The sequence below is a fragment of the Taudactylus pleione genome, unplaced genomic scaffold, assembly GCF_031769625.1.
Source record: "Taudactylus pleione unplaced genomic scaffold, aTauple2 ptg000147l, whole genome shotgun sequence".
NCBI lineage: Eukaryota > Metazoa > Chordata > Amphibia > Anura > Myobatrachidae > Taudactylus > Taudactylus pleione.
The window spans coordinates 3,226,589-3,239,162 of record NW_028284549.1 but is presented as its reverse complement, the minus strand read 5'-3'; the positions used below and the strand labels follow the sequence as shown (position 1 = coordinate 3,239,162).

General features: G+C 48.3%; 1 protein-coding gene across 17 annotated transcripts in view; it reads left to right on the top strand.

The window, feature by feature from the left end:
• The window catches only part of UNC80 (unc-80 subunit of NALCN channel complex), a 240,601-nt gene that overhangs the window by 202,688 nt on the left and 25,339 nt on the right, over positions 1-12,574 (top strand). For 13 of the 17 annotated variants that reach the window (XM_088474107.1, XM_088474108.1, XM_088474104.1 and 10 more), the window contains one exon: positions 2,631-2,793. In XM_088474107.1, coding sequence (XP_088330233.1) covers positions 2,631-2,793 — 163 coding nt within the window. The remainder of the gene's footprint in view (positions 1-2,630; positions 2,794-12,574) is intronic. The other 4 variants (XM_088474115.1, XM_088474109.1, XM_088474113.1 and 1 more) reach the window with 1 other exon arrangement.

The window sequence follows — 12,574 nt, the reverse complement described above, 5'->3', positions numbered from 1 at the left end:
TCTAAATGAGGCCTTGTATCCTTATAATAGTCAAGTGATGCTAATACATTTATAGACTTGTTTTGAGTAATAAAATGGGAAGTTTTTGCACCATTGCCTAAAATTGATGAATAATGATTTAATTATTTTAGTATTTATTAGGAAAACTTGTTATTATAAGGAACATCGCACCCCTACTGTAAATTATTAACAATATTATAAGACTTGTATTTCCGCAGCTTGTTTATAATGCACTAGGCTTGCAGCCTTGCGCCTCTGTATGGTCAGTGGAACCCTTAAAATGCCCTTATAATTTACAGTAGGTATATTATCCTACTATAATTTGAGGTGAAGTTGCTGTCTAAGCCACATGTTGGTATAGAAGTATTAATATCACGTATAGAAAATGCTAGAGGTTCATGTTGTTGAACACAAGCCAAAGAAGTTTGTGAGTGATATGTTATATTATTTCATATTACAGCAATACGCAACCTGTCCTCCTTACTAAACGTTTTTTGCTTGCATGCTTTCTAAAGCACAGACCTGTCAGTTTGCATTTTTCTTAGCAATTACATGCTACAACGATTACACGCAACTGCAATTACACGCATCAGCCATTACAAAACTTTTTTCTTTGCAACTAGTAATAATTATTTATTTAGCTGCATAGAATAATTATGGCCAAACTGCTTCGCATGGGGTTTGCTTTATTGATATGTATCTGCAAAACTTGTTTATGCAACAGTTCTTTAACTGTAAGACCGGGGGGGGGGGGCGGTTCTTTACTTTGTTACATGCGTAGGCACCTTCCAAAATATATCGAAGTTGACAGGTCTGAATTGTGCCTGGGATTGAGGTAAGCGACCGCAAAGCCTACAAATACAAGTTACAAAGAGTAGACGAGCTACTAGTAACATTTACCAATTGATATGCCTAAGTTTCAGAAGCTTATATCGTATACTATATATACTATCATTAGTAGCTGTTTTTTAGGTTTAGTGGTCACTTTACAGCGTCCCACTGCAGCTCCTTAGATATTTGCTGTTTTCTCGCTGGCTGCGTATTAGTTCCACCAAAAATTGCCTCGAGGTAGATTTGCTTAAGTTTCAAATGCAATGCTCGATGTATACACTAGTTAATTGCAAATTAATAGTGTGTTCATTTTTGGTGCCAAAGTGAAGTGAACCAAACACCTTTATCCTCCACATAATATTGTGTTGTGTATTAATAAATGCAGTGGATTTGCGAAGTACGACAGGTGCCAATTTGATTCTTCTTGATTTGTGACCACAGATAGCAAAACTAGAACATAGACAAATATTAATAGGGGTATTCAATATGGAGCGAAAAGTCTTTTTTTGCGATAATTTCGCACCGATGACGTCATTTTCGCTGGTTTTGGTTTTACACTGTATTCAATTTCAAAGTAATTTTCGCAGGTTCGAAAAGTCTTTGAAAAAAAACGGGGATAACTTTTCACCACTGAATAGGTGGCGAAAAAAAGTGCAGAATTGGGGTTTAGGGGTGCAGGCTTAAAAAAATAGCCTGCACCCCTGGGAATGACATTTTAAAATAACTGTGTCAAAAAAAGTTTACAAAAAAAATAGGGACACCCCAAAAAATTAATTTAAAAATTGTGGTGAAAAAAAAATAAAATGGGAAAAAAGTGTTTAAAAATAGGGAAATAGGTTCAGGGCTATTCTGCAAGTATGCGGCAGGTGTATTCTAGAATAGGCTATTAGCTGCAGGTGTATTCTACAATAGATTATTCGCGGCAGGTGTATTCTAGAAAAGATTATTAGCGACAGGTGTATTCTAGAATAGATTATTAGCGCCAGGTGTATTCTAGAATAGATTATTAGCGGCAGGTGTATTCTAGAATAGATTATTAGCGGCAGGTGTATTCTAGAAAAGATTATTAGCGGCAGATGTATTCTAGAATAGTCTATAAGCGGCAGGTGTATTCTAGAATAGGCTATTAGCGGCAGGTGTAGTCTAGAATAGTCTATAAGCGGCAGGTGTATTCTAGAATAGGCTATTAGCGGCAGGTGCATATTTGCAGAATTTTTTAAAACTTACTTTAGGGACATCAAAATATGCTTGCACCCATTTTCATGTACCCCAAATTTGATGGGACCACTTAAGAAAATGAAAAAAATAACCTAAGTGCTCTTCTGCAACACTTCTTCAATGTCGGGAAAAAACACCTGCCGCGACTATTTAAATCCCCGACTTTCATTTGCAGGCTAAAACGGGGGGACCCATAGTGATCCCTCATGTTTTTACAACTTTAGGGGGTTCCTACAATTTCTTCAAGGAAAAATTAGTTTTTTTTCGCAGATCCCACTTCGCAGTTTCCCATTTTCGTAGCTTTTATATTGAATACGGGGATAAAGCGGGCGCGCGCCTGATACGCCGGAAAATCTCCGATGTGGAGCGAAACGTCCAGCACGGACTTTTCGCTCCCATATTGAATACCCCTCTAAATGCTCTACAGGTGGAACAATGTCTCAGCAACCATGCCGGCAACGCAAATATGCAAGTAGCTTATTATTGACTATCAAGGTTCTTTGAACCACTTGTGCCCAAAGGCACCAATGCGCTTGAATCTTCCTGAGTGTTAATATGTCCCCTGTATTACGGTGTAACAGGGGGCTTTCTCTCCTTCTCATCTGGTTCAGCTACGAAGGCCTTTGCTCTCACGTCAGAAAACTCAAACTGAACCAAGAAGCCGCCATGGGGCGAGGCTCTCGACAACCCGCCGCAGCATCCAGCCCCGGACCAAGCAGATAAGTGCGGAAGATCAAAAAACAGGTTAAGGTTCAAGTTTTATTTGTTGAATTGTGGAAATGTGTTTTCTCAAATCATTGAAGCACTCAAATCTGAGTTACACCCATTTAGAGTTTGCATAGAAGGGTGGCAGACTGGAATTGGAGCACAACATGGTCAAATATTAAAATAATATCAAATCAATTCTTCTTGAAGTTTCGGTGTTAGCTCAAAATACCGTTTCTCATTTTATACAGTGGTATTAGATTGTCGACAACAACAAAAAAGTAACAATCATTATGAAAATGCAAAGTATTGAATAGTTTAATTTTAAATGTATTTTAGTAAAGACCTTGGGGAAGATTCAGTTAGCCGTGGGACTTATTGCAGGGTTTTAGCTCCAGGGGTTATGTGCCCAGAGCTATGAAATTACTACCCGGGGTAGGTCCGCAACTAGTCCCGAGAGTGCACTTAGCGTGGATTTCTATTCTTTGCACCACGGGAAATACTTGAATAACCGCAGGTAGTTGCCTGGGTGCTAAAACCCCACAATAAGTCCCACTGCAAATTGAAAGTGCCCCGAAGACAAAAATGATAATTCTAAGCAACATTAAATAAATATCATATTTGCAGCATTGTGTGTGATTAAGATGTAACTTAATTTTAAGGATCATTGAAGTCCACATACTAACTAATAGACTACCCCTATTGCCATTAATGAGTTTACCAATTGGGTTGCTAGGTACCAAAAACAAGAAAGCCCATAGTGTAAAATCATGTAGTGATGGTATACGTACAGTATCCAGACACGGGATGCTAGCGTATAGAATACCGGCGCCAGAATCCCTACACCTGTCATAATCCCTAAGGGTGAGGGTTAGGTTCAGGCCAGGGGCGGAAATACTACCGGGGCCAACCGCAATATAGCGGTCCACACTGTCCATCGCTGTTTGTAGTTGTATGGCAGGCTGCAGTGCAGCTGCTCGCCAGGCAGTCATGAAGGCTGTGACTGAGCCAGCCGGCAGCTACACGCAGAGAGGACCAGGGTACAGTGCAGTCAGGCTCAGCACTGCAGTGCATTACTGTACATGTGCTGAGCTCTGATTGGTGGAGCCCATCACATGCTCCTCTAACCTGGAGTTTAGCAGCAGCGCAGTCTCATGGGTGTGACTCATTGTGAGACTGTGACTGCTGCTCTGCCGGCTGCCTAAGGATGCTGCTGGTGAGTACAGCGTGTGGGCACTACAGGTGGCATAATGTGTGGGCACTACAGTGTAGCATAATGTGGGGGCACTACAGTGTAGCATAATGTGGGGGCACTACAGTGTAGCATAATGTGTGGGCACTACAGGTGGCAAAATGTGTGGGGACTACGGTGTAGCATAATGTGTGGGCACTAGAGGTGGCATAATATGTGGGCACTACAGGTGGCATAATGTGTGAGCACTACAGTTGGCATAATGTGTGAGGACTACAGTGTAGAATAATGTGTGGGCACTAGAGGTGGCATAATGTGTTGGCACTACAGGTGGCATAATGTGTGAGCACTACATGTAGTATAAAATGTGGGCACTACTGTGGTATAATGTGTGGGGAGTACAGTGTGGCATAATAATGTTTGGGCACTACAGTTAGACAAAGTGTGGGAACTACTGGTGGCATAATCTGTAGGTACTACAGTGACATAATGTGTGGGCACTACAGTGTGACATAAAGTGTGGCATATCATGTGGGTATTACAGTGTGGCATAATATGTGGGCACTACAGGTGACATAATGTGTGGGGACTACAGTGTGGCATAATGTGTGGGCACTACAGGTGGCATAATGTGTGGGCACTATAGTGACATAATATGTGGGCACTACAGGTGGCATAATGTGTGGGCACTATAGTGACATAATGTGTGGGCACTACAGTGTGACATAATGTGGGGGCACTACAGGTAACATAATGTGTGGGTATAATATGTGGGCACTATATTGTGTCGGGATGCAATCGGGAAACCGGCTGTCTTAATCCCGACAGCCGGCTTGTCTATATCTACACGTCTGTCATTTTCCCAACGCCGGGAGACAGTCGCCCGGCATCACGATCGAAGGGATTCTGGGTGCTGCGAGCGGACAGCTGCGCGGGGGCGAGGGTTAGGTTTAGGGCTCCCGGGGGGGACTTAGGGTTAGGCACCCCCCCGGGAGGGTTAGGCTAGGGGGAGGGAGGGTTAGGCACCCCCGGGGGGAGGTTAGGCACTCCCCCGGGGGACTTAGGTTTAGGCAGCGGGGAAGGGGGGGTAGGGTTAGGCACTTACAGGGGGGATTAGGTTTAGGCACTTGGGGGGGAGGTTAGGGTTAGGCACCCCTAAGGAGGGTTAGGATTAGGGGGTTAGTTTTTACTTACCTACGGACAATTGGGATTTCCAGCGCTGTCGGGCTTCCGCTGCCGGGATCTCTGCTTCTGACGGCCTGATACTGCCGGGATCTCTGTTTCTGTCGGCCTGCCGCGGACGGGATTCGAACTGCCGGCCACAGGGACGTGCGGTATTTCATACCGATTCCATTGTGTCATAAGTGGGGGGCACTACAGTGTGGGGCACCAACTGCATCTCCCTGTCACCCACTGCCTGTCACCTCTTCCTATCACTCTCTCCCTGTCACCCACTGCCTCTCCCTGTCACCCTCTCCTATCACCCTCTCCGTCACCCACTGCCTGTCACCCTCTCCCTGTCACCCACTGCCTCTCCCCTCTCCCTGTCACCCTCTCCCTGTCACCTACTGCCTGTCACCCTCTCCTATCACCCACTGCCCATCCATCTCCCTGTCACACACTGCCCATCCCTCTCCCTGTCACCCACTGCCCATCCCTCTCCCTGTCACACACTGCCCATCCCTCTCCCTGTCACCCTCTCCTATCACCCTCTCCCTGTCACCCACTGCCCATCCCTCTCCCTGTCACCCACTGCCCATCCCTCTCCCTGTCACACACTGCCCATCCCTCTCCCTGTCACACACTGCCCATCCCTCTCCCTGTCACCCACTGCCCATCTTTCTCCCTGTCACACACTGCCCATCCCTCTCCCTGTCACACACTGCCCATCCCTGTCACACACTGCCCATCCCTCTCCCTGTCACACACTGCCTGTCACCCTCTCCCTCTCCGTCACACACTGCCCATCCCTGTCACACACTGCCTGTCACCCTCTCCCTCTTCGTCACACACTGCCCATCCCTCTCCCTCTCCGTCACACACTGCCCATCCCTGTCACACACTGCCTGTCACCCTCTCCCTGTCACCTCTTCCTATCACTCTCTCCCTGTCACACACTGCCTCTCCCGGCTGTGGCTGTGAAGTAGGTATCGGCAGTTGGATAGATTGCACTAACCAGAGATACAGCCATGAAAGGTCCTCATACCCTTTAATTCCACTAAACTCATCACGATAATTACGCCTTTTAGGATGATGACGTTTGCAGTGCTACTTTAAATAATATACACTCAGTGGTTGCTGTTGTAGTACTGTAGGACACCCTTCTGCTCCCAGAACATCCTACTTTCTTCATGGTATGGATATAACAAGGTGCTTGCAACGTTCCTAAGGGGTTCTGGCCAGTGGCGTAACTTCATCCCAGGTGCCCGGAGGCAAGATAAATGTTGGTGCCCCCCCCAAATTAAAATGTACCACCCCCCAAGCACCTATGCCAGCCCCAGCTGCCGCCGCCCCCCTTATGCAGTTCCTTTTATATAATGCCCCCAGTAGTGGTCCCCCCTATGCAGTGCCCGCCTATGTAGTGCTCCCCAGTAATGGTCCCCCTATGCAGTACCTCCAATAGTGAGCCCCCGGTAGTTGCCCCCAGTAGTGAGCCCCCGGTAGTTGCCCCCAGTAGTGAGCCCCCTGTAGTTGCCCCCAGTAGTGAGGCCCCTGTAGTTGCCCCCAGTAGTGAGGCACCTGTAGTGGACCCCAGTAGTGAGGCCCCTGTAGTTGCCCCCAGTAGTGAGGCACCTGTAGTTGCCCCCAGTAGTGAGGCACCTGTAGTGGACCCCAGTAGTGAGGCCCCTGTAGTTGCCCCCAGTAGTGAGACCCCTGTAGTTGCCTCCAGTAGTGAGCCCCCTGTAGTTGCCCCATGTAGTGAGGCCCCTGCAGTTGCCCCCTGTAGTGAGGCCCCTGTAGTTGCCCCCAGTAGTAGGCCCCTGTAGTTGCCCCCTGTAGTGAGGCCCCTGCAGTTGCCCCAGTAGTGAGCACCCTGTAGTTGCCCCCAGAAGTGAGACACTGTAGTTGCCCCCAGTAGTGAGCCCCTGTAGTTACCCCCAGTAGTGAGGCCCCTGTAGTTGCCCCCAGTAGTGAGCACCCTGTAGTTGCCCCCAGTAGTGAGCCCCTGTAGTTGCCCCCAGTAGTAGGCCCCTGTAGTTACCCCCAGTAGTGAGCACCCTGTAGTTGCCCTCAGTAGTGAGCCCCTGTAGTTGCCCCCAGTAGTAGGCCCCTGTAGTTACCCCCAGTAGTGAGGCCCCTGTAGTTACCCCCAGTAGTGAGGCCCCTGTAGTTGCCCCCAGTAGTGAGCACCCTGTAGTTGCCCCCAGTAGTGATGGCCCCCACCGCGCTCGCACACACAAAACAAACAAACACCTTTATCCCCGCTCCAGTGCTGCTGCCGTCCATCCCCGGCGTCCGCTCCTCGGCACTATGAGAGTGACGTCATTACGTCACTCCCATAGTGCACTGCGGGACCCGGAAGACGGAGCTCACTGCTGAGCTCCGTCCCCGGCGTTCGCTCCTCGTCACTATGGGAGTGACGTTATGACGTCACTCCCATATTACACTGCTGCCGCCGGGGGTTTGAATAGGAGCCGGGCTGGTAACACACTCAGCGGGCGCCCGGCAAATGGAGGGTGCAGGGGGTGCGATCGCACCCCTTGCACCCTCCGTAGTTACGCCAATGGAGGTGGAGCGCCGATCAGCGGCGCACCTTTTCCATGCAGCTCCCGGGGACAATGGAGCCAGGTGCCCCCTTCAGGGCTGACGCCCGGCGCCAAATGACTCCATTGTCTCGGGAGTACCGCCACTGGTTCTGGTGACAGCATCACCGAGTTGCTGCACATTCATGCTGCGAATCTCTTACTTCACCATGTACCCAAAGGTCCTTTATTTGGCTGATATCTGCTTTGCGTGTGCTTTGTGGTGCGTTATCCTGCTATAACGTCCATGGTCAGCAACAGTAATCAGGTAGTCTGTGCAGATGTGACAGAGGTGTAACTAGAACTCTGTGGGCTCCATAGCAACATTTTGAAGGGCCCCTGCTCCAGTGCTTTTAAAAGGGTTCAGTATATTTTCTAGTGTGTTTTTCATGTGAATGTCGAGGTGGTCTTAATGTTGGCATTCAACAAGTCGACTCTCATGTCATGTCTACATTGTTGAAATGTCAACATAGGCCCAGCTTCTTATTGATATTGTTATCACTGGTTATTAATTTTGATTGGTGTCCCAACCAATCAGCTCCTCACGGTAACTTTTCAAACACATGACATTTAGGAGCTGATTGGCTGGAGCACCATGTAAGATTAATAACGAGTGATAAGAATATCACTCGCTGATAAATCAGGACCTTTGTCTTTTCAATGTCATTCCGTTCCCAGCGGAAACCTTAAGCATAATAGAAATGTCAACTTTTTGCAGGTGTTGACATTAATGATGTCAACATTTTAATCATGTCGACATAATCAATGTCAACCTACTGCTGTCAACATTGTGAATGTCGGCATAGAGACATAGTGACTGCACATACCTTCTAGAGTGCAGGCTCTCAAACTCGGTCCTCAGGACTCCAAACAGTGCATGTTTTCCAGGTCTCCTCTCAGCAGTGAAATAAATAGCTCCACCTGTGGATCTTTTACAATGTGTCAGTGGATAATGAATACACCTGTGCACCTGTTAGGTGACCTGGAAAACGGGAACTGTGTGGGGTCCTGAGGACAGACTTTGAGAACCCCTGATCTCTCTCCACACTGGGTGTTCATTTTATGCCCCATATATAGTGCCCTCTTATTTTTTTTACGACACAGTAGTACTCTAGTTCACTTTTTGTTTGATAGTAGTTCCCCCAGTTCACATTATGCCACATTGTAGTTCCCCCAGTTCACATGATGCCACATTATAGTTCCCCAGTTCACATTATGCCACGTTATAAGGCCTCCAGTTCCCATTATGCCAAATTGTAGTGCCCCAATTCACATTATGCCACATTGTAGTGCCCCCAGTTCACATGATGCCACATTGTAGTTCCCCCAGTTCACATTATGCCACATTGTAGTATACCCAGTTCACATTATGCCACATTGTAGTGCCCCAGTTCACATTATCTCGTTATAGTGCCACAGTTCACATTATGCCACATTGTAGTGCCCCCAGATCACATTATGCCACATTGTAGTTCCCCCAGTTCACATGATGCCACATTGTAGTGCCCCCAGATCACATTATGCCACATTGTAGTGCTCTTAGGTTACATTATGCCACATTGTAGTGCCCTTAGGTCACATGTCACATTGTAGTGCCCCCAGATCACATTATGCCACATTGTAGTGCCCCAGTTCACATCCCAAGTTGTAGTGCCCCATTTCACATTATGCCAGATTGTAGTGCCCCCAGATCACATTATGACACATTGTAGTGCCCCAGATCACATTATGCCACTTTGTAGTTCCCCCAGTTCACATGATCCCACATTGTAGTGCTCTTAGGTCACATTATGCCACATAGTTGTGCCCTTAGGTTACATTATGCCACATTGTAGTGCCCTTAGGTCACATGTCACATTGTAGTGCCCCCACCTCACATGATGCCACATTGAAGTGCCCCCAGATTACATTATGCCACATTGTAGTGCTCTTAGGTTACATTATGCCACATTGTAGTGCCCCCAGCTCACATTATACCACATTGTAGTGCCCCCAGCTCACATTATACCACATTGTAGCACCCCCAGTTTACATTATGATTGGTCAGACATATTGCAGTGTATTGCTGAAGCCATCTATTAATGTGCATGCAAAAGAAAATGCATTTAGGGCCTGATTCTGAGCCGCATGCAATGCCGATTTTACGGAGCTGAGGGATTTTGCTGCTGCGCTTGTGTGAAAACCCCTAAAAACACGTACGGTGTGTGTACGCGCAGAGCTGCAGTAGCGATTCAGGCGCACTGTATAAGAAATGTAATGGAAATGTGCTGGCTGTACCTGGAGCGGTGACTGGGAGGTGGCTATTTAGATGGTCCGTCTGAGTGGGGATTGGGGGAGGAGATGGAGTAATGCGATTGTTATAACTTCAAATTTAATTGCCGGACCATTTATTAATATTATTTTTATTTATGTTATTTCACTTTTTCTTACTTTTTTTTCCCCATTTTTTAATTTTTATTTTCATTCTATCTTGTAAAATGCATATAGTTTATTACTGTTCTTTTACTGCCATCCCATTGTCACTTTAAGATGAAGATGTAATATGTTATATCTGTAAATTGAAACAGACATTTTGCAGTTACTATCTGTGTCTTCACATATTTATTTTTTCACACCTCGAGCCAAATGTAATAGAGTGCGATTTTGTAAAAAATGTGAGTTTAGCGCTAAACTCGCATATTTTTACTCACTTGCAAATGTAATACAGTACGACCAGGGGTGTATCTACCCATTGGCCAGGATGGCACTCGCCAGGGGCGCCGGCCAAAGGGGGGGCGCCGTCCGGCAGCGCCACCAGCAGCCAATGGGTGGACTGCCCCAGGGTCTGCCCTACACAGTAACAAACAGACAGCTGCCAGCGGCGGCTGTGTGTTTGTTATAGCAGCCAGCCAATGAGAGTCAGACAGACTCTCATTGGCTGCTGAGTCCATGGAGGGAGCTGGCTGAAACTCACTCATGAGCTCCGCCTTCCTGCTCCCCCCGCAGCGGGTGATGGGAGAGACATCATGACGTCTCTCCCATCCCGTAGTGCAGAGTGAGAGCGGCCCGGAGGAGTGGACAGCAGCGGTCATCGGCAGGAGCGGGGATCAGGTAAGTTGCTTTTTTTTTCTGTTTGTGTGTGGATTTTTTTCTGGCACAGGAGGGTGGAGTGTGGCTACTAGGGGGCACTGAATAGGGGGTGGCCACTACTGGGGGCACTGTATAGGGGGGGCAGCTACTGGGGGAATGGCTGGTACTGGGGACACTGTATAGGGGGGGCGTTATTGGGGGCACGTTATGGGGGGATGGCCGCTACTGGAGGCACTGTATAGGGGGGACTACTACTGGGGGCAATGCATAAGGGGGACTACTACTGGGGGCACTTCCTGAAATTATGGGAGATGGGGGGCACCAGTCCATTACCTTGCCAGGGGCGCTCGGATCCCTAGATACACTCCTGAGTACGACTATAGAAAAACTTGCATTTTTCGGGCTTTGCTATAACTCGCAATAAAGAATCTAGCATCCAGATGTTTTCCCATTCTCAAGATAGAACTTGGGCAGGGCCGTTTCTAGGGGCAGGCGACCCGTGCAATCGCACGGGGCGCGCTGCCTCCTACCCCTGCTGTAGAAACAGCATGTTAACTGCCGGGCGCCCGCTGAGATTCAGTTACCAGCGGGCGCCCGGCAGAGCAGAGCAGCCGGAGACGGAGACGGAGGCTCCGGCTTCCGGCTCCCACAATGTGCACTATGGGAGGACGTCATGACGTCTTTCCCATAGTGCAGAGAGAGGAGCAGCCGAGCGGAGCGGACGCCAGAGCTGGGGCCAGAGCGGGGCTGAAGGTAAGTGTTACTGTTTTTTTTTTTTTTTGTGTGTGTGTGCAGGCAGCCTGGACAATACTTGGGGGGAGCCACCACTACTGGGGGCACCTGGGCACAGCTACTAGGGACATTACTCTGGGGGCACTTCTACTGGGGGAGACACCACTACTGGGGGCACCCGGGCACTACTACTGGGGACATTACTCGGGGGGCACTTCTACTGGGGTTATTGCTTAGGAGGCACCACTACTGGGTGCATTACTCAGGGGCCAGGGGCACTTCTACTGGGGGCACTAATACAGGGGCATTAATACTGGGGAATTTATAAAGGGGACACTAGTACAGGGGGCATTACTATTGGGGGCAATACAACTGGGGACACTACTACTGGGGCACTACAACAGGAACCATTACTATTGGGGGCATTACTGATGGGGGCATGACTACAGGGGACATGACTACAGGGGGCACTACTAATGGGGGCTCTGCATGTTACACTACCACTGTGGGCACTGCATAAGGGGCATAAATACAGGGGACACTGCATATGGGGACAACTACAGGGGGCACTGCATAATGGGCACTTTTGCCTGAGAGCCAGTGGGGGGGAAGCCTAAGACCTGTCGGGATGGAATGGCAAGGGAGGGGGCTGGAATGGTAAGGGAGGGGAGAGAATGGTAAGGGAGGGGAGAGAATGGTAAGGGAGGGGGCTGGAATGGTAAGGGAGGGGAGAGAATGGTAAGGGAGGGGGCTGGAATGGTAAGGGAGGGGGCTGGAATGGTAAGGGAGGGGAGAGAATGGTAAGGGAGGGTAGAGAATGGTAAGGGAGGGGGCTGGAATGGTAAGGGAGGGGGCTGGAATGAAGTGTGTATTATGTGAATCATGTTTTTTCAATGTGTTTTATGGGGTTCTGGATTTAATAATGTATTTGAGGTGGATGTGGTTTTAAAACGTACTTTATGTGCCTCTGGCTTTTCCAATATATTTTATGTGGAAGTGGTTTGTTGCAGTGTATTTTATGTGGATCTGGCTGGGCTCGCTCCCAACGCGACTAAAACCGGGTGTGATGCAAGGTCATACTTCT